The sequence below is a fragment of the Pseudorca crassidens genome, chromosome 19 (genome assembly GCF_039906515.1).
Source record: "Pseudorca crassidens isolate mPseCra1 chromosome 19, mPseCra1.hap1, whole genome shotgun sequence".
Taxonomy (NCBI): domain Eukaryota; kingdom Metazoa; phylum Chordata; class Mammalia; order Artiodactyla; family Delphinidae; genus Pseudorca; species Pseudorca crassidens.
The window spans coordinates 54,695,959-54,722,642 of record NC_090314.1 but is presented as its reverse complement, the minus strand read 5'-3'; the positions used below and the strand labels follow the sequence as shown (position 1 = coordinate 54,722,642).

General features: G+C 54.8%; 1 protein-coding gene and 1 non-coding gene across 7 annotated transcripts; one reads left to right on the top strand and one right to left on the bottom strand.

Moving 5' to 3' along the window:
• The first annotated feature begins 925 nt into the window (after window positions 1–925).
• C1QTNF1 (C1q and TNF related 1) lies at window positions 926–23,057 on the top strand. 6 transcript variants are annotated; one of them, XM_067716656.1, is made up of 4 exons: window positions 1,234–1,373; window positions 17,661–17,823; window positions 20,133–20,272; window positions 20,853–23,057. In XM_067716656.1, exons 2-4 carry the CDS (start codon window positions 17,675–17,677, stop codon window positions 21,401–21,403), a joined length of 840 nt encoding a protein of 279 aa, XP_067572757.1. In that variant the 5' UTR covers window positions 1,234–1,373; window positions 17,661–17,674; the 3' UTR covers window positions 21,404–23,057. The 6 variants fall into 6 exon arrangements, with proteins under 6 accessions (XP_067572753.1, XP_067572757.1, XP_067572756.1 ...); XM_067716655.1 differs by having other exon boundaries at window positions 1,236–1,373; window positions 17,658–17,823; XM_067716657.1 differs by lacking the exon at window positions 1,234–1,373 and adding an exon at window positions 10,647–11,016 and having other exon boundaries at window positions 17,658–17,823.
• On the bottom strand, window positions 7,964–8,070 carry LOC137213698 (U6 spliceosomal RNA). Its single transcript, XR_010938321.1, has one exon. It is a non-coding gene; the product is annotated as a U6 spliceosomal RNA (small nuclear RNA).
• Window positions 23,058–26,684: the final 3,627 nt, after the last annotated feature.

Genomic DNA, 26,684 nt, shown 5'->3' with positions numbered 1-26,684 from the left:
GGGAGGAGAGGTGGAGAAGAAATTCCAAGGCAAGGAAGAGTGAGACTCAGTCTGCTTTGCCCCGAGCATCCCAGTCCGGCATCTCTTCTTCTACATCTCCTGTCCAGGTGTAGCCAGAGGGAGAGGCCCTGGGAGGAGTGATGACAAAACAAAAAGTGCAGGGAGGACATCCAAACATTGGAGAGACCATGGGAGAGGGGGAGAAACAAAAAAGAAAGAAAACCATTATCATTACAGCAGAGTTGTGTTCCTCAGGCCAGATCCTTCCTCTTCTTCTGATTTGGTAAGATTCTAGAACTATCCAGATTCAGACTTTGGGGATGGAGACCAGCCTGACCAGGGGCAGCTCTCGAGAAGCCTAGGGCAGCTTATCAGGATGCGAGGAGGGGCCAAGGAAGTTGTATGAGGTGGAGAAAATGTCTGTTTTTCATATCAAAGAATGAAAGGCCTGATGGAGACTGAGAAATGCTGACTTTCCTGCTGGCCCCACCAGCCCTGCCCTGGCTCACACGTCCCCTGGAAAGTCTGCACCCCCAGCCAGGGTTCTTAACCTTTGGATCACAGACTCCTCCAAGAATCTGATCAAAGCATTAGACCATCAGCGTCCAACAACGCACATGTGCGTACACACACGGGCACACGTGCAAGTTTGTGTTCTGTTTCGGGGGTTCACAGATTCCCCCAGACCTGTCCATGGTCCCCGGACCCCAGGTGGATGTCTCAGGTCTGCCACCATCTGGGGACGGATTCCAGGGGCTTGGCTGCAAGCGCGCCAGGAGCTCCTTGGAGCCCATCCCCCTGCCCCCCAGCAACTCGGAGCTCCCAACCTTCCTTGTCCTGGACCCCCGGCCACTCCCGCACCTGGAGGGACTTCCGGACTCTCAGAGCCCCGCCCCCAGGCCCCGGCCCCCGCCAGCTCCCAGGGTAGCCCGGAGGAGGGTTGCGCTGGGCTCCCCTCCCCCCCGGGCACACACACAGTTAATCCTCGGCGGCTGCTGTTTGGATAAAATGCGCTGGGAGCGTTCGAGGCTCCGCGGCCGCTCACATCTGGCCCGGGTTTGCTCTTTACGCGTCTGTCCCGCTTGCTTCGGTCCTTCCTCTACTTTCGAGAAACCGCGTTTCCGCTTCTGGCCAAAGAGACCTTGTAGCCGAGGAGATCCAGGTGCCGGGGAGCGGCCGGCTGTCCTGCACCCCAACAACTTTCTGAGCCCTCTTCCCGGAGGACTTTTTCCTTCCTGCCTGCTCTCTCCTTCGACAAGTCTGGTCTTCCCCCAACCTGGCTGGGAGGGGGCTCCGCCGCTGGGAGATGCTCTAAGAGAGGCCGCGGGGAGGACGCGGGCGCCCCGCTCGCTCCCGGACGCTGGTGGCTGGAGGTAGGTGGCCTGGCGGACGGGACGTGGCCGTGGCGGGGGTGGGGGGAAGGAGGGGGATCCGGTGCGCCTTTTCCTGGCTTCAGCCTGGTCGCGGAGCAGACACCTACACGGGGCGAGGAGCGGGGTGGGAGGGGCCAGAAGCCAGTTGCGGCAAAGGGGCAGAAAGACCAGGAGTTGGCGGAGAAGGGCCCGGTGCCGGTTCCTGACACTCCCTTCGGAGCCGAGGTGCCGTGGAGAGCCGTGGCCGTGGTTTCCCCCTGTTGACCAGGGAGCAGGGGGCTTCTGTGGCAGACAGATGCTGTCAGGAATGATTGTTACCGCCCCCGATTTTTGTGGCGTGTTTATCTTGCTTCACTCTTCCCTGGGTGTGAAAGGGAAAGGAGTGATACCCAAGTCACCTCCGCACCTGGTGGGGAGACCCCACCCCAATAGCGCCTGGACTGTCTGAGAGCCAGCCCTGCCTGTGGGCAACTTGGACCCTACACAGAACAGGGAATGCTGGCTTTGGCCCCTGCATCTAATGGCTTTGGTGTTCCTGGAGGGGATCCAGCCTGGACAGGAAAAAATAATGTCCCTCTCGGGGGACCCTCTGGTCTGCCCACACCACTGAATGTGGCCCTGGTCTGGGCCCGAGTCACTGAGCTGCCCTTGAGCCTCTGGACTGCGCATGCCTCTCTGTGCACTACCAAGTAGCAAGCATCTCCACGGCACAGGTGTGATCCCCGCCTGTCCTGGGCACCCACGTCGTGTTAAACTGGGCCCTGCCGTGCCGATTCCTGGACAGCTGCTGTGTCTTCCGTGGGACCCCAACGTGCTTTAGGTGCTCACGGGCCCTCCTGAGCCACTTGGGAGGAAGGGTGACTTGACTTCTCTCTGTGACTTGCTTCCGTCTCCTCTTTCTCACTTGGTTTCTAAGAATGGAGGCAGTTTGGCACACTTGGAGCTTCCTCTTTCCAAGCTTTGAAAATGGGGAGTGTCCTGAGAAACTGAGTTTTCTCAACCACTAGCTACATCCTGGGTCCCTGGGGGAGGATGTGAGGTCCTCAGAGACGCTAGGCCTTTGCTTTTTATAGTTCAGGGAAGCAGGCGGACAGCCCCACGTGCAAGTTCACAAATCGAGGCACTTGCCTGTGCGTACTGCAGGGAGAGGCAGGAAACATACAGGTGAAGGTGAGGTGGGGGGTGCAGAGGGTTGAGCTGCCCTTTCTGGTCCCCCTTCTCCACTCTCCCTCTTGACCTGAGAGCTGAGGTGGGGCTTAGAGATGACCCGACAACAGTAGTGGCAATAGAAATAGCGGCAGCCATGGATATGTGTGTGCTGGAACCCAAGCTCCTCAGTTTCCAAATTTCCTCTTCCCAGCAGCCCACAGAGAAAGTTCCCTGGGGCCGGAAAGACAGCCGGGGTCTGCTTCCCAGGGACTCTAGCCCTCTCCTCTGGCTCTCTCTGTTTTCCTTCTCCCATCTTGAGTCTCTTGGGATGCCAAGGAACAGGCTCCTGGTGAGCAGCAGGTCAGGGCGACAGACAAATGTAGGTGCCAGAGGCCTTGGATGGGCCCTCTTTCTGCCAGAGGACACCGCTGCCTGTCTGGGGCAGGGGCAGCCATCAGTGAGGGACAGGCTCCCAGGTGGGAGCCGAGAAGGCTGACATGGCCCCAGGAAGGGTGCAGGCAGCTCCCTCCTCATTCCTGGGACGTAACCTCCCTATTCAGGGCAACCAGCACAGCATAATTTTTTTGGAACATGCTTTTTGTTATTCTTCCTGGTGCCTCCCGCCCTACCCCCCCCGCCCCCCCCATGTAATTAGCGTGACTCATAAACCAAATATTCTGGCATTGAACTTCACCCATCAAAACAAAGATGAAAAGAATTTTGTAGATAGTCGTGCTGCTGGGCGTCCTCGCCAGACAAGAGCTTGCCATTGCGCTTTTGTCTTCAGGGGCTGGACCTTTGCATGAGTCCCTGTTCCTGGAGCTCGGGTGGCTGAGGCTCCAGGGCCCTAGGGGAGAGGCGGTGGTGATAGCTTGCAAAGGAAAGGAAGAATAAAAAGTTTCCTTTTTGTTATGGTCCCCACACTCTGCTGACTACTTAAGGTAACTCTGCCTGCCCATCCACTGGAGAGAGATGTGAGTGTTTCCGGAGCAGCCTCGTCTCCCTGCCCTGAGAGTCCAGCGATCTTAAGTGGGGGTGATGGTCTCCTGGGGCACTTCATCTTGGTGGTGTAACTACCGTTTGGGCAGAGGTTTATTATTTTCTTCCTGTTTTTACCTGCTGAAATCTGCCTTCTCGTAAAGTCAAATGAGACAAGGCAGCTCCCTGGACAGGACCCCAGACACCTCCCTGACCCCTCACACAGTACGAGGGAACATCTGCCCACTTGGAGAAGGATTTGGAAAAGGACCACCAAAGCCTGAACAGGTGCTTCCTTCCGTGCTCTAGGGGCAGCCCAGTGAGCCGGTCCCCCCGGGCCCAGGAGTCAGGATTCTTGGGGCCCCGCCCAGACATCCTCAGCCTGGCAGGACCAGTTCTGCTCTCAACCACGGACATGCAGAAGCGAGCACGCTGGCTCTTTTCCTCCTCCCCAAGCCGCGCCGTGAAACTTCTGCCAGCGCAGCCTGTGACCTCTGACCCTTGTCTTCCTGCCTCTCGGGGAGGGGCTCGATGCTGGGCGCAGGAGCGGGAGCTCTTGAGCTCATTGGGGGCAGCTTTAGCTCTGGGTCCTCGTCAAGGCTGCAGCTGAGAGGGGCCTGAGCAGCTGGAGGTGGAAGTGGCGCTCCGACGCCGGGAAGCTGCTCATCCTTGCCCACGCTTGCTTCCCAGAATTGGGCTCAAAGCAGGATGGGCTTTGAAGCGCCGGAGGCCCCCCACTGCCCACCGGGGTGTCCCTGGCCTGCCCAGAGGCCTTTGGAGTCAAACCCTCTCCAGCTGTGGGCACCACTGGCACAGTCCTACTGGGGCATCCTGTCCCATCCTGCGCCTCCGTGTCCGACCACCTCCCTGCCTGACCACCTCCCTGGCTCCTGTAGGCAGTTTCCTTGAGATGACATGGAGCAGAGCAGGAGACTGCGGGCAGGAGGCAGGATGGGAAGGGAACGTGGGAGAACCGGACAGGCGGGAGAAGGGGCAGGCAGGCGGGGCGGGCAGTGGGGGAGGTGGGGAGCATGCCGATGCCAGGTGCGTGGTGCCTCGTGCTGGGTCAGACGTTGCTGCCAGCCGCTGGTGAATCCACACTCGGGGGGAGGTCCCAAACCTTTCGCCTCCGTTGCACGCTGTCCCCAAGTGGGGACATCTGGTTACCAGTCACCCTCTGCCCTGGGGACCAGCGAAGGAAAAGGACCTCGCCTGAGAAGGCTGCCAGCCCTGGTGGAGCTGCGGGCGGATGCAGGCCAGACGTCGGCTGGGCTGGGCCCTGCAGCTCTGCCCTGCAGGTTCTGAGGCTGGTGGTCAGGGTGGGGGACTGGGGTGCGCTTGGAAACACTTGGGCCCTTTCTGCTTGTGAAGAGTGTAAAGTGAGTTCTGGTGAGAGAGGGGTGGGTCTGGGTGGGGTTTGGGGTCGCCATGGCACTCAGGTCTTCCAGCATTCAGGACATCTATCCCTCACCCCTTAAGGTATAGCTATGAGAGCAAGACCCGTGGTTCTGTAAACTGGCCTGACCTACAAGGAGGAGACCCTGAGAATGGACCCTGTAGAGCAAGCAGAAGCAGGCCCAGGCAGCTGGGGTGCTGGGCTGGAGTCTGATGCCTGCCCTTCCCCCTTCTGTTCCATTCTACTCCTGGTTCCCTCTCTGCAGGGACCTCTCCTGTGGGGCCCCTCCCACACCTGACCCCTGGCAGCCCCCAGGGATGGGCAGACACAGGGCACGCTCACTGCACCCCCTGTAAAGAATGTCAATTCTTTATATCGTTCCCTCCTGCCAGCCGCACTCGGCCTCAGTCCCCTTTGCTTCTGAGCATCAGAGGGCATGGGGGTCAGGGTGGCACCGTTTGCCATCCCTGTGAGATGTGGACTTCCCCCTCCCCTCCCCTGCAGAGCTCACCCATGCACTGTTTTCTCTCTACCCTGCAAAAGCAGTGCTTTCAGAATGCACACTCAGTGGCCACAACCCCCACGCCCCGTCCATCCTGAGGTGTGAGGGAGGTTCCTGGTGATCCTGTGCCTAAACCCGAAGGAACTGCGCTCCAGTGGTGGATGTTACGATGCTGGCGCCGGGAGATCTTAGCACGTTGCTTTGATGAGGACGGTTATCACGGATCCCTGGCGCCCTGCATGGTGCCAGGTATGGAGCAGGCCCTCAGCAATCTGCTGAAGGGATGAATGCGAGGTCTCAGCTGGGGGATAAGTTCCTCAGGGCCCGGGGCTGCTGCCGCTGTTCCCACCGTAACCGAGTGAGCTTAGCAGGTGGACACCCACCCGGCAGGCGGGAGTGTCCTCAGGACGGTGGTTCGTCAGGACCAGCCTGTCCTACCTAGCCGACATCTTCCTGGAGGCCCCCTCGAGGCGAAGTGGCAAGACCTCTGCTGTCAGACACACCTGGGTCTCACCTGAGCTGCAGCCCCTGCCACGGCAGGGCCTGGGGTGAGTGACTCCCTCCCTCTGAGCCCATTTGTTCCTCTGAGAAATCAAGGTGACTGTAGGGCACAAGTTCAGTAGCCTCCGTAAAGCACGTGCCCAGAGCCCGGCCGGCAGCAGGTGCTTAACCAGAGCTTTGTTAGAAGGAATCTCTGATAAATGACGGGGCTGCTCCTGGGCCGGTTAACTCGCCTGGCTGTTGAGCAGAAGTCCTGATGATGGCCTCAAAGGTTTGGCTCCATTTTCTCCTGTTTTGTGGCTGCAGGCAGCTTCCCTCAGTGGCAAGTACACCAGTGACTGGTGTGTCAAAGGCAGGACAAATCCCCTGCTTCTACAAAACGTGTTCTCTCTGGCTGGCCTGATTCTAGCCCCACTTGGGTGCCTTTCCCGGCGTAATCAGTACCCACGGTAACTCCAGGGTTCGGCTGCCCCAGGGGAGGGCCTTTTCTTCCTCTTGTTCCACCGTGTCCCTAGAATCCAGCCCTCTTCTCGGTGCGCAGTAGACACTCAACAAACACTTGCAAAAGAACGTGGGACTTCTGGGCTTCCCTGGTGGCACAGTGCTTAAAAATCCGCCTGCCAACACAGGGGACACGGGTTCGAGCCCTGGTCCGGGAAGATCCCACATGCCGCGGAGCAACTAAGCCCGTGTGCCACAACTACTGAGCCTGCACTCTAGAGCCCGAGAGCCACAACTACTGAGCCCGCGTGCCGCAACTCCTGAAGCCTGTGCTCCTAGAGCCCGTGCTCCGCAACAAGAGAAGCCACCGCAATGAGAAGCCCGCGCACCACAATGAAGAGTAGCCCCCACTCACCGAAATGAGAGAAAGCCTGCGCGCAGTGATGAAGACCCAATGCAGACAAAAATTAATACATAAAAAATTCTCCAAAAAAAAAAAAAAGAACGTGGGACTTCAGCACGAGGGCAGTTTATATCCCCCACAGTCCTGCCTGAGCCACAAACTTGCCACAGCATCCTCAAGCCCCTTCCCCGTTCTCCTTTTCTAGGCAGAGATTCAAATTCCCCCGAATAAACAAAATGCTCTCTTAGTCTCCAGGGTGGGGCTTACTTATCATTTGTCTAAGTGGAAAATAATGTGTACTTAATGTGAAAAAATATGTGACGGTTATAGGGGAAAACCCCAGAGACCCCCAAATAAGAAAATGGCAAGCATCCGTATTTTCGTCACCCAGAGGTAATTGCTGTTAGCAGCCAGGTGGGTGGCCTTCAAATCTCTGGGCTAATGTACGTGCATGTGTGGATGTGTTTTTATGTATGTATGTTTTCAACCTGCATTTTCACTCATCAGCATTTTACGAACATCTTTCCACGCCAGTAAATATTCGTCTGTTTACAGAGGTCAGTCCTTGGTGCTACCAGCTGAAGTTACCCCTCCCCCTCCAGCATCGTTTATTTATTTATTTAAATGCCTTTAAACGAAGCGTGTGTTTCTGGGTTCGGAGCAATCTCCACCCCTCCCTGTCACATTACACCCAGCCCGTGGCCAATGGCTGAAGGCATTTGAGTTTGCCAGCCTGACCAACCACCTCGTCTTTAGTTTTCCACCGTGTGGCTGCACCATCATTTGTTTGATTAGACTGCTTTTGCAGGACATTGAGGTATTTTGTAAGTTTGGCTGATGGAGGCAATGGGTGGTAACTCTTTTTTTTAAAATTAATTAATTAATTATTTTGCATCTCACTCTCTTTATTTATTTTTTAACATCTTTATTGGAGTATAATTGCTTTACAATGGTGTGTTAGTTTCTGCTGTATAACAAAGTGAATCAGCTATACATATACATACATCCCCATATCTCCTCCCTCTTGCGTCTCCCTCCCACCCTCCTTAGCCCACCCCTCTAGGTGGTCACAAAGCACCGAGCTGATCTCCCTGTGCTATGCAGCTGCTTCCCACTAGCTGTTTTACATTTGGTAGCGTATACATGTCCATGCCACTCTCTCACTTTGTCCCAGCTTACCCTTCCCCCTCCCCATGTCCTCAAGTCCATTCTCTACGTCTAAAAATATGGAACGCTTCACGAATTTGCGTGTCATCCTTGCTCAGGGGCCATGCTAATCTTCTCTGTATCGTTCCAGTTTTAGTATATGTGCTGCCGAAGCGAGTGCTTGTAACTCTTTTTGAAGCAGGAGGCTTTCTGAGTGCTGATAAGAGGAGCATTTGAGGAAAAGATGGCTACCTGGTCACGTCGGGATTCAGCGTTCTGATGACACTTAATGGTGTGACCTGGGAATTCCCTGGTGGTCCAGTGGTTAAGACTTCTCAGTTGCGCTGCAGGGAGCATGGGTTCGATCCCTGGTCGGGGAACTAAGATGCTGCATACTGCGTGGTGTGGCCAAAAATAAATAAATAAATAAAATACAAGAGTGTGCCCTGGGCCACTCTCCCCACCTCCCTTCTCCCCCCACCCCAAACCACCCCCAACCTGAATTAGAGATTTGAACACACTGGCTTGAGTCCTCTTTGGACGATGGCTCTGCTACTTGGGAAGGGCTGAAAGGGACTGTGGATTTCGGTCAATATTGAAAGTCAGACCCCAGGCACTGGATACACGTGTGAACTGAGACACATCTCCTGTGTATGAGGACCTCCTGATCTGTGGGGGGACCAGACAAGGAAGCCGGTCTCTGCTAGATACTGGGGGAGGAAACTTCCTGGAGGAGGTGGCATCAGGCCGGGCTCTGAAGGACACAGCGACAAGGAAGGTGGCAGGAGAAAGAGACAGAAGACGAGACCGTGGTGTGACTTAGGACTTCCGGTGGCTCCAGTTGGCTGGGGTGAAGGATACACATGCAGGGGTGGGGACAAGGGGGCCAGAAATGAGGTGGGAGGCAGATGGTGAAGCGCAGGGCTTAAATGTTTCCTTTATTTTCATGGAAGCCTTTTGAGCCAAGGGGGGCATTCAGATCTGCAGGTTTGAAAGCTGCCTCTGGCCAGCAGTTTGGAAGGTAGAGGAGAGATGGGGAGACCAGCGCAGGGCTGAGAAAGAAGCAGTGACAGCGCCCGAAGGGAGGGAGAGGAGAGACTGCCAGGGGGCCTGGTTACGGTGCAAGAGAGGCCGAAGTCTGCAGAGCTCGGAGATGCGGGCCGGGGGCCCTGTGTGAACAGCTGTAAGCGCTGAGGAGGAACAGGGACGGCGGGAGCTGGGGAAGAAGACAGTGAACTAACTGGGGGCTTGAGCATCCAGAGCGAAGACGACATGATCTGGAGACAGCTGGCCATCTGGGTCTGGACCAGCGCTGTGCAGTAGGACTTGGCGATGATGGAAGTGTCCTCCCAGCTGTGCCGTCCAAGAGGGTAGCCATTTAAAATGTGCTCGAGTGGCCGAGAATGGAATTTTTCACTATGTTTAGTTGTAAAGGATTTAACTGGCCCAGAGGCCAGAGGCCAATGTTCTGGAGAGCGCAGGCCTAGAGCTTGGTGGCCGGGGACGCCTGCTGGGGACAAGGATCAAGGAGCTGTCCGCTGAAGCTGTCACACAGGAAACGATGGGCGGAAAGTGTTCGGAGTGAGAGGGGCTGAGGGCTGAGGACACGGTCTGGAAAACACCTGTCGCTCAGGGGGAGGTTATGGAGGGTAAACACAGCGAGACAGCGTGGGCCGGATAGGGGGCGGGGAGGTGGGCGGTCGTCGCCGGCAGGCGCCCTGCAGCCTGCACGGGAGCTGGACATCGGCGATCTCAACCAGAGCAGTCTGGGCTGCAGCAGGCAGTGGCAGGGCTGACTGGATGCTGAGCTGAATTGTACTCTTGACTTAGAAGCCGTTAGATGTGGGACAAGGTTCTACCTTTTGCCAAGCTTTCCCCGGAGATGGCTGTAAAATGCGGCAGTGATTTCCAGGCCCTAGAAAACGAAAAACGGTGCGGTGCTTGTAAAAGGGATGGTGCGGTCGGCGCACAGGCCGTGGAATTCCCAGCTTTTTTCCTCCCTCTGTCTTGGGAACGGTCAGCCCCCGAGGGTGTCACCGCTGCGGGGCAATGGGACGTGGGCCAGGCCACCTGCGGCGCGGGCTCACGGCAAGGCACGAGCTGTCAGTAGCTCTTCTCTCTCACACGGTTCTCAAAGCGGGGGCCAAGCCTGCCGCCCGAGGCCTCACAGCTGGGAGGTGATCTAAGGACAGGGCTCTAGTCAAGGAAATCTTTGTTTGCACTGGGGAGGCTGGGCTGGCCAGGTGCCCCCGAAGGCCCGCCGCCTGCAGCCCACGTGGTCTCCTTGTATGCAGGGCCTGGGCAGAAACTTAGGCAGTGTCTTCTCTCAGGTCCAGGTAAGCCTCTCCTGGTCTAGGTGCAGTGAATTGCCTCAGGAGAGGATGGAGATGTCTCAGGATGGGAGGATGCCTGGCCCCTCTTTCCTTCACTGTTTTATCCCAAGTCAGCACAAAGGAAGCCCTCGTTTGTTAATTAGCAAGTAGCCCTGGGAGACCCCATCTCTATCGCTGGCCTTGGGCTTTGGAGGTAACCAAAAAAACCCCAAACCTTAAAAAAAATAAACCCTCTTCCTTACGCCAGCTTCTTGGAAAAAGGGGAAGAGGGAGATTCAGCAAGTGAGCTGGGCGCCAGGATGCCCTCACCTTTTGGGAAAGGCACAGCGCACCTCCAGTTGACCAGAGCTCCTCTAATAAAGGATGCACAGCCCCCACTGCTGCTTCCTCTGCAAGGTTGGGAGGAAGCGGGAGAGGGCCCGAGACCAGCTGGGGCTGCCCCATTACAGAAGGGAAAATTAGGTATGAAATGGCTTCCTGGGATTGGCGAACAAATGTCATTTATCAAGTGGGAGCCACTCCACCTCCCTCCTGCCCATCACCAGAGGAGTCTGGTAAGTGGAAAATGAGTGTGATGAATGGCTTCCAGGGAAGGAAAGCAGACGTCATGTGTTAGTCCGGATGGTCATAAGGGCCAGAGGGACACCCCAACATGGGGCTTTCTCTTTTCTAGGCACCCCAGGATCTGAGTCCAGGGAACCTTCTGCAGCAACTGGAGAGCTCTGAGTGTCTCAACGGGAGAATTTCCGCCAGATGTCGAAGCAGTGAGGGGCAGCCCCAGGGCTTCCTTTCTGGTAGAGAAGATACTGGGGAGGGGAGGGTGGCAGGAGCAGATGTGCGGAAGGATTGCTGGTGGCTGAGGGACAGTTGACGCTGTGTTGAAACAGAGACTGATTGGATACTGATTCGCGTCGCCTTCTCGACCTAGAAGACCTTAGGTGTGGGAGACAGTCCTATCTTAGGCTAAGCTTCCTCGGGAGAAGCATGTAAAATTTGGGGGTGGTGTCCAGGCCCTAGACAAGCCAGACAAAGATATTTGTTTTGGGTGAATTGAAGTCTGGGACACAGCCAGAGCTCCTGGAAAGCATCAAATGGTACAGAGGAGCGGAGACCTTCAGGAGGTATTAAAGAGGCTTGATGACTGACTCGATGTGGCAGATATGAGAGAGGAAGGCGTCTAAATGACTCCCAGATTTCTGGCCCGCTGTTTGTTCATAGTTCCTACTCCCCCACCCCCCAACTTCATCTTAATAGAGCAGAGCTGCCCAACAGAGCTTTCTGCAGCGATTGAAATGTTCTGTGCAGTCCAGGAAGGTAGCTCCCACCTCCCTGTAGCCATTGAGCCCCTGGAATGTGGCTATCGTGACTGAGGAATGGAATTTAGAATGGTCTTTAATTTAATTAATTTATTTTTTTGGCCATGCTGTGCAGCATGCGGGATCTCACTTCCCCGACCAGGAATCTAATCCGTGCCCCCTGCAGTGCAAGTGCGGAGTCTTAACCACTGGACCACCAGGGAAGTCCCTAGAATGTTCTTTAATTTTAATTGGTTTCAAATGAAATAGCCACAGGTGGCTAGCGGCCACTGCAGTGGATGGCACAGGCCTAGAATGTCACATTTTGAGTCAACATCTGCTGCTCTGCCTTGAGCTGTGATTGTGTACATATCTGTCTCCTTCACTGGGCAGTAATTTTTTTTTGTTTTTAATATTTATTTTTATCTATTTGGCTGCGTCAGATCTTAGTTTGGGCACTCGAGATCTTCGTTGCGGCACATGGGCTTCTCTCTAGTCGCGGTGCGTGGGCTTAGTTGTACCGTGGACTTAGTTGTCCTGTGGCATGTGGGATCTTAGTTCCCCGACCAGGGATCGAACCAGCGTCCCCTGCATTGGAAAGTGGATCCTTAACCACTGGACCACCAGGGAAGTCCCCATGGATGGTAATCTTGAGGTCAGGGAGTATATTTAATCTGCGATGGAATCACTGTCTCCCAAGCTCTTACCCGATGCTGTGCAAATCACGGGCATCCAGTAAACCGTGCCTGTGTTCAATTTTCTCCTGAGAGGGAATTCCAGAGCTACATGGGCATTTCAACTTGTCTTCTAAACTCCTTCTAATCCAGGGAGATCCTAGACTTCTCGCCTCTCAGAACAGCTGGTTACCCGATGAAGATTAAGGAAGGTTTATAAAATGCCTTTGTCAAAGGGCACTGGGCGGGGTTGGCAACAAGACAAAAGGCAAACTTATGGAGCTTGAGGGCTAGGAGTTCACTGTCGGAACACAGGCATGACACCACGGAGGTGGGCGGGCCCCCAAAACGACAGGACCGATTTTAAACGGATATAAGGAAACTTGCACTTGTGTATGAATATCGTCTCCTTAAAGGATTCACCACAGATCCATTTGAGGGCTGGGAGGATAAAAATCATTAACCAGGAAGTGTTCTCAGACTTCCTGCCTTCCTCCGGACCCTGTCATTGACCCAATTCCTCCCTTTCGCCTCCCACCTACTGTAGAGGGGGGTTCTTCCTTGCTGGGGGAGGTTAAGATGCAGGGAGATGGGGAGGGTTGAGAAGACTGGAGTGGAGGAGCTGCAGGTCCTGAAGGGCGTGGGTGGGAGATAAAGATGTTCATGGAATTGTTATGGAATTTGGAACACGAATGTCTTCACAGGGTTTGGGGTAGGCAAGTCCAGTTCTGAGTCATGTTGGAATTAACTTCAGATGTCTTGACCGCAAGGCAGCCAGGAGACTGGACCACTCGGGTCCAGATTCACAAGGGTTACACACCACTGGCCAAAGAGTCCTGGGGGCTGCTCCCCGGACCTGACAGCACGTTCTTTGAGTCATCTTTCTGGGGGCACACCTTCCCCCTTGTAGGGCACTCTGTTTCACTGGAAATTGCTAAAGAGGGCCGGAGCTAAGTTTGGTTAGATGTTGGCAATACTGGTTTTTCTTTTCTTTTTTTTTTTTTTTTTTGCGGTACGCGGGCCTCTCACTGTTGTGGCCTCTCCTGTTGCGGAGCACAGGCTCCGGACGTGCAGGCTCAGCAGCCATGGCTCACGGGCGCAGCCGCTCCGCGGCATGTGGGATCCTCCCGGACCGGGGCACGAACCCGTGTCCCCTGCATCGGCAGGCGGACTCTCAACCACTGTGCCACCAGGGAAGCCCTGGGCAATACTGTTTTTGCCCAAAAGTGAGTAAAATGATCATAATGTCATGATGTTGACTTTGCTGTGGGACTTAGTAAAAGCGTTCTGAAGACGGTTTTGAAGAGGGAAAGCTTTCAGTCTGGGTTTGCTTTGACCCCAAAGAGGAGGTCCTTGAGGAGAACCACCGACCTCTGCTGCCCTCACTCAGTGCTCCTGGCGCCTCCGACTCTTTGCTGGGTCATCGCGGGCCACCCCCCCCCCCCCTCCGCCACTGATAGCATCACCCCTGCGCCGGCTGCATCCTGGTCTCCATCTCTTCTATCTAGGTACAGAAAATCCCTTTTCCAGACTTAGAAAGAAACGTACCAACGTGCAAAAGTGTACTTCCATTGAGGGTAGAGGACTGATTCTCAACTGGGAGGATTTCTGCCTCTCAGGGGATAGGTGGCAAAGTCTGGAGATGTTTTTGATTGACGCAACTGGGGGTGGGGCTGTGCTGATGGAATCTAGTGGGTGGAGTCCAGAGCTGCTGCTGAACATCCTACAATGCACAGGACAGCCTCCCACGACAAAGGCTGATCCAGCCCAAATGTCAATGGTGCCGAGGCTGAGGAGCCCTGGGGACAAGAGTCCAAGACAGCTCTGTACTTTCTTTTCCTGTTATTTTCCAGCCTTTCCCAAATGAATATATATTACTTTGGATTCAGGAAAAAAAAAATGTTTGAAGAAAGGAAAACCTCTTTTCCTTTCAAGTGATGCAAGCTTGGCATTGAAAAGGAAAAAGAGAGTAATTATCAAGGCGCCAAGGAGAAACAGGGGAAATACAGAAATAGGGCAATAAACAAATTTGGAGAATTCAATCTGACTAATATTTGTTGAGTTCAGGGTGCTGCAGGATGCTTGGTGGGTCCAAGTTGAACAAGACCGTATCCCAAACCCAGAGGAGGTCACAGGTCTGCTGTGCAGAATCTTCTAGGCCAAGAAAAACTCTCTGCAGAATGAGACAATATGAGACACGCAAGCAAAAAAGAGTAGGGAGAGTTTGTTCCAGTTGAGGGTCTGGGAGACCTTCAGAAGGAATATGAAGCACCTGAGTTGGGTCTTGGGTAGGATTTATTTTTTTTTTTTGGCTGCGTTGGGTCTTTGTTGCTGCGCGCCAGCTTTCTCTAGTTGCGGAGAGCAGGGGCTACTCTTTGTTGCGGTGGCTTCTTTTGTTGTGGAGCACACCCCCTAGAGTGGGCGGGCTTCAGTAGTTGTGGTGCATGGGCTTAGTTGCTCCGTGGCATGTGGGATCTTCCCAGACCAGGGATTGAACCCGTGTCCCCTGCACTGGCAGGCGGATTCTTAACCACTGTGCCACCAGGGAGGTCCCTTGGGTGGGATTTTGATGTGATCTGAGGGCAGCCTGTTGAATTCAAATCCAGCCCCCATGGCTTAAAAAGTGGGCAGCCTAGGCTTCCCTGGTGGCGCAGTGGTTGAGAGTCCACCTGCCGATGCAGGGAACAAGGGTTCGTGCCCTGGTCCGGGAAGATCCCACATGCTGCGGAGCGGCTGGGCCCGTGAGCCATGGCCGCTGAGCCTGCGCGTCCGGAGCCTGTGCTCCGCAACGGGAGAGGCCACAACAGTGAGAGGCCCACGTACCGCAAAAAAAAAAAAACACACACAAAAAAGTGGGCAGCCTTAGGCTAATCGACTTCTCATCACGGTTTCTTCATTAGTGAATTCAGTATAATAATGAATGAATATTGTCTCCTTAAAAGATTCACCGCAGGTCCATACGAGACCTGTGATGGGGTAAAAACTATTAATGAGGAAGTGTTCTCTTTAGGGTTGTAAGGATGAGTGAAAATGATGCAGGGATGCCCAGCACCGGGCCTGGGGCAGTTGTCAGTCCTGTTAGCCTGGTTATTAGCAGAAGAAAAGAGGACAAAGGGTGCTCCTGGCCAGGGGAGAAGGATGTGGGCAGGTGGGCAGGTGCCAGGAGTTTGGGGGTGTGGCTGGAACCTGGTGCTCAAACTGTGGTGCCTTGGCAGCACCTGGGGGCTTTTGGAAAATGTCTGTCCCAGATCTGCCCAGTCAGAATCTGCATTTTCACAAGATTTCCCAGGTGACGTGTATGCACGTTGCAGTACATGAAGCAGGGAGCTTGAACATGGGACGAGGGGTGCTGGGCAATGCAGGCGAAGTGTGGGAGCAGACTGGGGAGGGTGGTGCCCACCCTGGCAAGGAGCCTGGAGAAATGATGGATGGGTAGAGGGGGCGAGGAGAGAGAGGGAGAGATTCTTTTAATATGTATTTTATAAATTACATTTATATGTACAAATTTTCTTTGCCAAGTGGAGGGGAGGTAGTGGACATTTTGAGGAGGGGGGCTGGTCCAAGCAGTCTCTCTGTCATTTGGAAGGTCTCTGGGTCCTGACCCTTGGCAGGTAGAGAACGTGGATGTGGGGGGCCCGGCTAATCCACTGCAGGGGGTGGGGGTTGTGCAGAGAATTGAAGAGCGGGCAGAAGTGTGGCTTCAGGGGGTGGGGGGATTCCTGGGGAGGCCAGGCTTCCTGGCTCAGAGTCTCATAGCACATCTCTGAGGAGCCATCGGGAGAGCCTCAGCTCTGGTTCCCGGTCTTCGGCCTCCCCCAGGTTCTCCTGACTTGGCACGGGGTTCCAGCAGCGAGGGCGGCCAGAGAATTCTGCCTTCCGAGCTAAAACAGCGAGCCTGCTAACACGCAGAATAAAGAACAAAGCCAAAGAGTCGGCCCCGCGGAGAGGGTCGTGCCCTCACCGGCCGCGAGGCCTCTGAGCCATGGAGTTGAAGGAGGTCCATGGTGGCCCGAGATGCGTGAAAGGAGCATTCATCTGGGTAGACGATTACCGACAAAAACAGAAATCCGTCTCGGTATTTTAATTTTCCTTAGACATGAAAGAGGAGTTAAAGACAAATCAGACAGGACCTTCTGAGGCTGTTCCCTTGCTTTGATGCTTTGCCCCTCCCCACGATGCCTGGTTCCCGGCCCCAGCCCAGCTGCAGGGGCAGGGTGGAGGCGTGCTTACTCCCCCGGCCTCAGTTCTTTCACTGTGCAGGCCAGAGGGTCCAATTAGGTGTCCTTGTCAGCCCTTTTGGTGTTAAATTGTATGATTCGGTGAACAAAATGGGCTGGGATTGACCACCGTCACCCCCTCCGTGATGGGGAGGTTTCCCAGCCACCAGAAACAGTCGAGGCACGTGTGACTTCTGACTCCACACACCAGAAACGGCTGAGGCACGCGTGTAAATCCCACAGCTGGGGTTAGCCGGGGTGATGCCTCTGACGGTGAGAAACCAGTGGGATTTGTCTGTTTTAAGCCCAAGCACTGCCCCCTAGTGGGCTCACTGGGAACCCCCAGTGGACAGCTCTTTCTGGAAGGACTATCTCAATCCTGTGCAAAGAGGGTCCGGTCCAGAGCTTTTTGGAGAGACATGGGGCTGGCTTCGATGACAATAAATGCCCTGTGCGGCGGGGCGCCACCCCCCCGCCAACACCAGATGCTCGAGGACACGCTCTTGCGCCCTCTGGTGGCCAGAGAGCGACATGTCAGCGCCTGCCTGCCCACCGGGCCCCACAGTGCAGGCTGGGGCAAAGTCCCTGGACAGCGGACCCCCCAGATTCATTCGGGATTTTGCTCATTGTCCTAACAGGGCCGAGACACGACCATCTGCAGAGCTCAGGGTTGAGGGGTCTCCTTCCTGGGAGGCGTGGGGGGCCAGGCAGAGCCATGCTCAGCGGCAGCAGGTGGCCTGGTGCTCCAACGCCAGCCCGGCCCCAGGGCATGTGCGTGAGGGTGTGCGAGTCTGTGCGTATAAGTCTGTGAGTGTGCTGAGAGTGTGAATGCCAGGTGTGGGCATGCATGTGTGCATGTGAGCGTATGTATATGCACGTGAGTGCACCGGAGTACACATGAGTGTGTTGAGTGTGCGAGTGTAAACACAAGAGAGTGTGGGTCTGAGTGTGTGTAAGTGTACCGAGTGTCTTGAGTGTGTACAGAGTGTGTTTGTGTATGAATGTGTATTGAGTGTGTACGTGCGTGTGTGAGGGCACTTGTATATGTGCATGGATGTGCACTGGGGTTTGTGAGTATGTATGTTGAGCTTGTGTGACTGTGTGTGTGAGTGTGAGTGTGTGATCGCCGTCCCAGGAAGAGTGGCAGCTGAAGCACTTAGTGGGTCAGCTTGGTGGGTCGGGCAAGCACTGCAGGCTTGTTTCCCTGCAGGGCCCTTCCAACCCGTGTCCTCCCCGTGTGTCTCCCCAGCAGGGCTCAGCGGGAAGATGGGCCCCCGTGGGCTGGGACTCGCGCTGGCGTGCTGCCTGCTGCTGGCCTTTGCCTGTGGCCCGGTGCTGGGCCGCGTGCCCCGTGGGCAGCTCGAACAGCAGCAGCAGCAGGGGACCAGGGAGCCACCGCTGGACCACGCTGAGAGGTGAGGCTGTGCGGTGTGGATGCAGGAGCGCTGGCTCAGCAGCGGGGATGAGCCTGAGGGTCAGGTGCCCTAGGGGGCTCTTTGGCAGCTAGAGGGGAAGGAGCAGAGGCCAAGGCTGAGGAGCCGGTGCTGGGGGACAGAGGCGCCATTTCTCCTGTCAGTGACCCGGGCCTGTTATCTGAAACTGTGGACAGTAACCCAGCCTCATTCCAACCCCAGAGGAATGTGGGTCTGTGTGAGGTGCTGCAGCCGCATCCTTAAAAGAAGAACACACCACAACCCCAACCCCCAGCTCTCGGTTTCTTTGCGTCCTTGCCTGTCCTTTGAGAATATCTTCTAGGGTTCTAAGTACCACCTGGAAGTAGGAAACAGGGACGATGCTGGGCTGAGAGCTGATCTCCACCACCCTGATGTCTGATCACATTGCAAGATGGGGGATGGTGGCTGAAGACTGGCACAAGAAGTGGTGGCTTTCCTTGAAAAGTTATGAATTTCTTCCGAATGGCACTGTCTTCATATATATGACCTTCGATGATATATAGACTCCAGGCTATTTGGGATATTTTGTAGGGATGCATAAAATGCTTGGGATTACTCATGAAAATGTCATTCATCAAACGTGAGGTCCTAACACCTGATGCTGACTTTGAGTTTCTTTATCACTTTGAGCTTTGGGCTGACGTGATACCTGAGGCTTCGGGCTGTCTTGGAGTACAATGGAATTGCATAGGATTTGGGGCAAAGTAACATCATTCTTCTTCTTTGTCTTTTCTTCTCCTTCTCCTCTTCTTCCTCCTTCTTTTCATTCAACAAACATTGATTGAGGGCCGTTATTGGTCTGGCCATCCTCTAGGCACTGGGGACACACATGTGAATGACACAGTCACTGGCCTCCAGGAACTCCAAGGCTATGGGGGGACAGACACACACGATCCAGTTCAGTGTGTCCACGGTGTGGATGCGCGGGGTGGGGGCAGGGGTTGGGGAAGGCTAGGAGGAGGAGTGACTGGGTCTTGAGGACACCTGAGGGGCATCCCAGGCACAGGAGGGGAAAGCCGCCTGGCAGCCAGGATGGCACGTGCGAAGTGTGGCCATTCCAGTGTGTGGCAGTGTAAGGGCTGGTAGGTCGTTTGGGTAGGGTGGTTGGATGCCGGAGGGTGGAGGATGGGAGGGCAGATGAACCTGGTGGGAAAGGGTCTCTTTGGAACTTCATCTACAGGGGAGTCATGGAGAGGTTTAAATTTCATGGTACCCTAGAAAGAATGCTGGAGGGTGGCAGAACAGCGGATGAATTGGCAAGGGAGAGATGAATTCCAGGAGGGCATTCCGAACAGCAGTGGTCCCTAGAGGTGAGGAGAGCCGAGGGCCCAGCTCCTGGAGGTACTTTGATGGTGGGGTGGGCTGACTCCTCAGGACTCCATGATCCTCAGAATGGATTGGTGAGGCCAGAGAAGCATCTGCAATGAGGCTGAGCGTTCCATTCTGGGCGACTGGCGATGCTGCTGCTGCTGTGAACAGGGTTTGGAAAGAGAAGATTCTAGGGATGAGCGGCAGTGATGGGCCATCAGTTTGGGACACATCTCGTGTGTGGGGCTTGTTGAATCTCTAAATGGAGACTTCTGGTGAGAGGTGGGCGGGGGTCCATCTGGGAGTCTAGGGCTTGTAGGTGGCTGAGTTTAGGGTGTATAGATCCATCTCCTGGATTGTCTGTGGTCTGAATATGGGAGCAGAGGGAGACAAAGAGCTGACCCTTCAAGACGGACTGTGCCACCTCCAAGGTGGCCGCGTCACAGCCAAAGAGCTGCGAGCAGATAGCACGGTGCGGTGCAGTGTGACGCCTCGAGGTAGCAGCATGGAGCTGTCGCTGCCGCTGCCCCCCGCCCCCCAGGAGCAGATCTGGTTGAGCCCTCTCATTTGCAAACGAGTCAGCTTAACATAGCAGCTTCTAGAATCCTAGATACATGAAGGGGATGTCCAGTCACTCCACTGGCATGTCACGTGCCAGATTTCTCCCATGTAGCCTCTATCTTGCCAAGCTCCTCAAATTGTTGCCGTTCTTGTTATATCGTTGTTTCCACGACTGTCATTGCTGTCAACAGAGGGCAGGGGGCTCTTTCTGAACCTTCACTAAAAGCCTCAGAATTTGCCAAGAGCCAACGCAGTCTCTGTGGAGGGAAAATTAACACAGCCTCACACATCCAGGTGAGAGAAGGCGAGACAGGTACCCTAGGCCCTCTGGTGGCAGAAGAGAGAAGAGTTCCTGGCTCTGAGAGCTCTTGGCTTTCACGGTGATGTCTTTACTCCCTTAGGGATGAAGAAAAGCATGAAAAATACAGCTCCAGGCAGGAAGAGGAGCCCCCCGCATCCCGGTGCTTTCGCTGCTGTGACCCTGGTACTCCCATGTACCAGGCCATCCCGGTGCCACAGATCAACATCACCATCCTGAAAGGTCAGGCACAGAGACCAGCAGGGGGGACCGTCCCCTGGGGAGGGGGCACTGCTCCATCCTGATTGGAGGGCAGGGCAGAAGATGGAGTTAGGGAGGGGTGGGCAGGAGAAGAATGGCGCCCTCAGGGCACCGAGCAGAGGCATGCTGTCATCTAGCGGGGAGAAGGAAATTCCGTTCCTGAGGCTCTGGCCCCTTTCCAAGAGGAGGGGTTGGGGAGGGATCCACAGGGGAAGGAGCCTCAGGGCAGCTCGGGGTCTCACCCTCCCTGCCTTTGCACCGCAAGCCTCAGCTTGACGGTCCTGTGAGCAGCAGATAACCTTGCACAGCCTGGGACGATTGAATCGGGAAGCCAAGCGGCCCGGGTCCCAGATCCTCAGGCCCAGCCCCTGCGTCTGTAGGTCATTTGTTCGGAGGGAGCCGTGGGTCCCGCTGCTGCTCCTGTTGCTTTTGGATAAACGCATACGTTCCCTTTTCTTCGCCAGGACTTTCAAGAAGGAAAAAAAAAAAACGATTGCTTCCGGATGAAAATAGAATAATCCTTGAGGTTGCTTGACGCCACGTGTTTTCCCGTCCCATTTAGGTGAGAAGGGCGACCGAGGAGATCGGGGCGTGCAAGGCAAATATGGCAAAACAGGCTCCGTGGGCGCCAGGGGCCACGCGGGACCCAAAGGGCAGAAAGGGTCCATGGGGGCCCCTGGGGACCGGTGCAAGAACCACTACGCTGCCTTTTCGGTGGGCCGGAAGAAGCCCCTGCACAGCAACGACTACTACCAGACGGTGATTTTTGACACGGAGTTCGTGAACCTCTATGGCCACTTCAACATGTTCACGGGAAAATTCTACTGCTATGTGCCCGGCATCTACTTCTTCAGCCTCAATGTGCACACCTGGAACCAGAAGGAGACATACCTGCACATCATGAAGAACGGGGAGGAGGTGGTGATCCTGTACGCCCAGGTGAGCGACCGCAGCATCATGCAGAGCCAGAGCCTGATGCTGGAGCTTCAGGACCAAGACGAGGTGTGGGTGCGCCTCTTCAAGGGCGAGCGCGAGAACGCCATCTTCAGCGATGAGTTTGACACCTACATCACCTTCAGTGGCTACCTGGTCAAGCCCGCCACCGAGCCCTAGCCGCCCGCTAGGGCTAACCTCCATCGCCACAGGCTAACCTCCCGTTGTCCCCGTGCCCCGCCCTGCTCCGCCAGACCCCCTACCCCACCCGGGTTTCCCCGGCCCACACGTCCCCAGCTTTGGCATTCGACATGACGCCCCTCGCGGGAGTGGGAAGCAACATCGGCTGTGTGGTCCCAGGCCCTGCCGTGTCCGCACATGAAATCACCAGGCGGGTGCCCACGAGAGCTCCCCTCTGTGTGCACGTCCTTGAGTGACCCCTGCACGCGTGCCACGACGCGCCAGGGTGTCCCAGAGTAAGCCACCCTTGCTCCCATTGCTGGGAATAATTAAGCCAATTCTAAAGGTTGTGAAAGGAGCAAAGTAAACCATGGAAAAGAAAGGGAGGCATTATTATTTTTGCCTTTCTGCCAGCCTCGCTGGCTCCAGGCAGGAGGGCTGTCTCCCCTCGAGGCTGCCGGAGACTTCCTGTAAGAGAAGATCTAAAGTAGATGCCAAGGGTGACAGGGGAAGGGGGTGGGGGGTGTGGGGACCGGAAAACCATGTCTGGCTTAATATTTTAGGCCACGTAGGAACCTTCTTGGGGGACAGCTGGACTGACGTCCACATCCCGTGGACATTCCTGTGGCCTTGCCCGACGGCTCAGCTGGTCTTTCTGAGCCACAACGGCGAGGGGGTTCGAACTGAGCAGCAAGGGTCAGCTCCTCAGAGGGACAGCCAAGCCCTCGGCCGTGGCCTCTGCGTTGGTGAGCAGCCTGCCCGCCGGAACCCGCAGGCTCCTGGCGGCAGATGGCCCCTGGCAGCCAAGCTCAGTACAACCCAGCAGACCCGTGCATCCTGGCATGGCTCTACCCACTCCCCCACCCCACCCTTGCGTCCTAGACGGGGCCCCCACGCCTGTCACACTGGCATTGGCTTTCTGTCCCTCCTCTCCAACGGGTCAGCTGTGGAAGGAACCAGGGCCTTTGATTTTGCAGCAGATGTCATGGTTACACAACTTCAATAGACCCGCCTCACCCACCGTCTCAGAGTCCTGCTTCCCAGAGAGTTCACCATTCAGCGCCCCAGCACCCTCCCCTGGGGCCTCTTTGACCAGCAGCCTAAGAGCAATGCAGGAGGGGGCTTTCCTGGGCCCCAGAGCAGGGGAGAGCTGGAAGGGACCGGAAAGCTCCCCCCTGCCTGTCTCAGGGGCTCCTGCATGGCTCAGCGTCTGAGGGGGTAGAGAGGGCACGTCCCAACCACCGGGGTCAGAACCTCTGCTCTGAGGGGGTTGGGGGGATGCCTGGAGTGGGGCGCTGCCTGGATTGGTGCTGTGGCCCGTGGCTGACTTTGGCCCGGCAGCCCTTCCCCACTTCTCTGCATCAACGCCCGGGGCCAGGGTCACCCCGTCTGCTTGGGCCCTGAGCCCCTCCAGGAGCCTTCCTTCCCACTGCCTGCCTGCTAAGCCCTGATTGACCAATCCCTCTGCCCTCCCTGAGCCTGGCCATTGGGTCTGGGGTCTGCACATCCTTCCCTCTGAAGGACTTCTGCTGGTCAGACTTTAATAACTGTGTATACATGTGGGAGGGCTGGGGAGCAGGGCGCCCGCCTCCTGCTTTGTGCTGCCCCAGTGCTCTTCCAGAAAACATTAAACGTGGAATCGTGTGTTTCAGCATCGTGGCCTCCTCAGTTTGGGTGTTGAACCAAATCCTCCTCCGTTCTATCCACCCCACCCCACCGCCGGAACCCCGCCTACTGCCTGTTGGAGGCCTGGGGGCCCTCAGCTTGGTACCTGGGGACATTGGTACCCAGCAGGCACAGGCTGGGCCTTGAACTGCCTCATTCGTCACCGGAATGCATTTCACAGTTGGCCCCTTTGGATGCCCTGTAGGGGAGGAGCCTTCCTCGCTTCTTCCGGATGGCCCCAGGTGTTCCGTGGCTTGTGGCTGCATTACTCTAGTCCCTGCCTATCTCTGTCTTCATGTGGCCTTCTTTCCTAGATCTCTTAAATCTCCCCCTCCCTTCTTTCCCAGTTGTTGGAATTAGGGCCCACCCTAAATCCAGGATGATCCCCTCTCAGGATCCTTGACTCTATTACATCTGCAAAGACCCTATTTCCAAGTAAGGTTACATTCACAGTTAGCAGGGCTCAGGACCTGGACCAATCTTTTGGCCCGTGGATGGACACAAGTCAACCCACTACAGCAACTCGCAGGCTTGAATACACCCACCAACAGCCCCCTTTGTGACCAAGTGGTGAAGAGCAGATGTTTCTTCTTCTCTCCATCGTTTGCCAACTGGGTTAGTGGCCAGGGCCCTTACCAGACGGCCAGCAGGCAGTGCAGAAGCTGCCTGGGTCCTGTTGGTGCCAGCAGGCTGGCAAACAGCTGCTGGCCTCCCTTTGCCTGGTTCTGGGTGAGCCGGTGCAGCCGTGCTGGGCCTTGCGCTGGGGCCAGACCGGAGGAGGCGGACACTGCAACCCCGCTCCCTGCAGGACAAAGATTGGGCCTCGCCATCCTGCAGCTGAGGCCACCGGGCAGAGGATGCAGCTGGGAACAGGGGCTGAGTGCATTTCCCAAAGGTGTGTGGAAAGAATGAATCAGCTTCATCCAGGTGCCCACTGCGTGCCCTCTCTCCAGGGACAGTCATGTGGCGTGGAGCGTGTATCACCTGTCCCACTGCCGGCCAAGCCGGCATGCAAGAGGAGGCAGCCTTTGCTCCGGAGCCCACCCAGTCCCCTTTCAGGGTCCCTTGCTCTTTAAGCTCTTCCACACCCAATCTTCCACTCCCTTCCTGCTGACACTTCCACTCTGCTCTTTCTTGATCCTGCTTTGTGCTAGCCCAGGTGCTAGGTGCTGGGGACACAATGACAAATAAGACATGGTACTTGCCATGTCTCGAGGATTTTTCTAGGACTTTAACTGCAGTGTGACATGGATACCATCTTCTCAGAAGAACAGCACGCGTGGCCCCTAGTTATCTGCTGCACCTGACCCCTGGCCAAAGCAGTCTACCTTGCATTGGCTCCTTTCCCCGTGTCCTGACCCTGGCTATTGAGGAATTGGCTAACCATCCCTGGAAAAGTTCTGATAAGCTCAGCTGCAATACAAATACTTGTGTTTTAGCGAAAGGACTTAGAAACGGCTGATGACTCAGGCAAAGGAAAGAATTGCTTATGTTAGAGCTTTCAGGAGTCTTTGTAGCCAGGGGCGGGAGCAGTGAGGAGGGTACGCCCAATCCCACGGGGTGTGTGTGTGTGCGCACACACGTGTGCACGCTCAAAGATAATTTTCTGTGGGGCTCACTGCGGGAACACAATGGCATGGTGGCAAAGCTAGTTTTATTGGGCCACAGTAATGAGACTGGGATAAAATGAGACTTTCTTGCCCAAATCATGAAAAAACCGGAAGGTTACAGAAAATAATAAATAAAACAAGATGCCTCCATAGGCAAAAGAGTAGTCTCTCTACCTCATACCATATACAAACATTAACTCAAAATGGATCGATGACCTAAATAGAAGAGCTAGAGTAATAGCCTTAGGAGAAAAAAACTTAGGTGTAAAACATCGTGACCTTGTATTAGGCAATAGTTCCCTACATGTGACACCAGAAACACAAGGAAATTGGACATCATAAAAATTAAAAATTTTCTGCATTAGAGACTTCCCTGGCTGTGCAATGGTTAAGACTCCACGCTTCCACTGCCGGGGGCATGGGTTCGATTCCTGGTCGGGGAACTAGGATCCCGTATGCCACACAGCGTGCCAAAAAAAATAATAAAATAAAATAAAAATAAATAAAATAAAAATTTTGCATCAAAGGACACTGTTAAGAAAGTGAAAAGACAACACGGAATGGAAGAAAATATTTGCAAACTGTATCTGATAAGGGACTTGTATCTAGAATATATAAAGAACCCTGGCAACCCAATAATAAATGACAAATAACCCAGTTAAAAACGGCAAAGCATCTCAATAAACATTTCTCTAAAGAAGATAAACAAATGACCAGGAAGCACATGAAAAGATGCTCAACATCACTAGTTCCCAGGGAAATGCAAGTCAAAACCACGGGGAGCTACAACCTCACAACCAATAGGATGGTTGTGTCATCAAAATGACAAAAGCTGGCAAGAATGTAAAGAAATTGGGACCCTTGTACACTGCTGGCAGGAATGTAAAATGGTGCAGCTGCTTTGGAAAATGGTCTGGCGCTTCCTCAAACTGTTAAACATAGAGTTACAGACAAGCCAGCCGTTCCGCTCCTACTTACGTACCCAAAAGAAATGAAAATATATGTCTACACACAAACTTGTGGATGAATGTTCTTAGCAGCATTACTTGTAATAAACAAAAAAGCGGAAGCAACCCAAATGTCCATCAGTGGGTGAATGTATGCAAAAAATGTGGCACATCCATTCAATGGAATATTACTCAGCCATAAAAAGGAATAAAGCACTGATACAGGCTACAACACGGATGAACCTCAAAAACATTATGCTGAGTGAAAGAAGCCAGTCATGAAAGACCACATACTGTATGATTCCATTTATATGAAATTCCAGAATAGGCAACACCATAGAGAGAGAAAGTAGGTTAGCGGTTTCCAGGGGCTGGCAGGAGGTAGGGGGAGTGACTGCTGACAGGTATGAAATTTCTTTTTGTAGTGATGAAAGTGTCCTAACATTGATAGCAGTTGCAGTTGCACAACTCTGTGACTATACTAAAAACAAATGAGTTGCACAGTTTAAATGGGTGAATTGAATGGTATATAAATCATATTTTCAATAAAGTAGTTATAAAAAGCAAACAAAACACACACACAGGGCTTCCCTGGTGGCGCGGTGGTTGAGAGTCCGCCTGCCGATGCAGGGGACGCGGGTTTGTGCCCTGGTCCGGGAGGATCCCACATGCCGCGGAGCGGCTGGGCCCGTGAGCCATGGCCGCTGAGCCTGCGCGTTCAGAGCCTGTGCTCCGCAACGGGAGAGGCCACAACAGTGAGAGGCCCGCGTACCGCAAAACACACACACACACACACACACACACACCAGAATGCCTTGCCCTCTTCTGTTGAGCTGCAGAGCCAGTCTCGTTACGCCAGGCTTGACTTAGCATGGGGCTAGGGTCCGGGGTCCGATGAGGTGGGATGGGAGTGTCAGGGTTAGTTCTTCCAAGAGCATTAACGAACAAACATTTTGGAATCAAATGATGGATGAGATCATGCAAACACAGGAGGCTGACTCAGGTGCCAAGCGAAGCATTCCAGAAGGGACAGCTAATTGAGGACCATGGCTTTCTCTC

Excerpts from the sequence above, each read along its gene's own strand:
- C1QTNF1 (XM_067716652.1), top strand. The coding sequence starts at position 1,009 with ATGCGCTGGGAGCGTTCGAGGCTCCGCGGCCGCTCACATCTGGCCCGG. Across the intron at positions 1,374-20,132 it reads CCGGACGCTGGTGGCTGGAG|GGATGAAGAAAAGCATGAAA; the intron begins GTAGGTGGCCTG and ends TTACTCCCTTAG. Across the intron at positions 20,273-20,852 it reads CAACATCACCATCCTGAAAG|GTGAGAAGGGCGACCGAGGA; the intron begins GTCAGGCACAGA and ends CGTCCCATTTAG.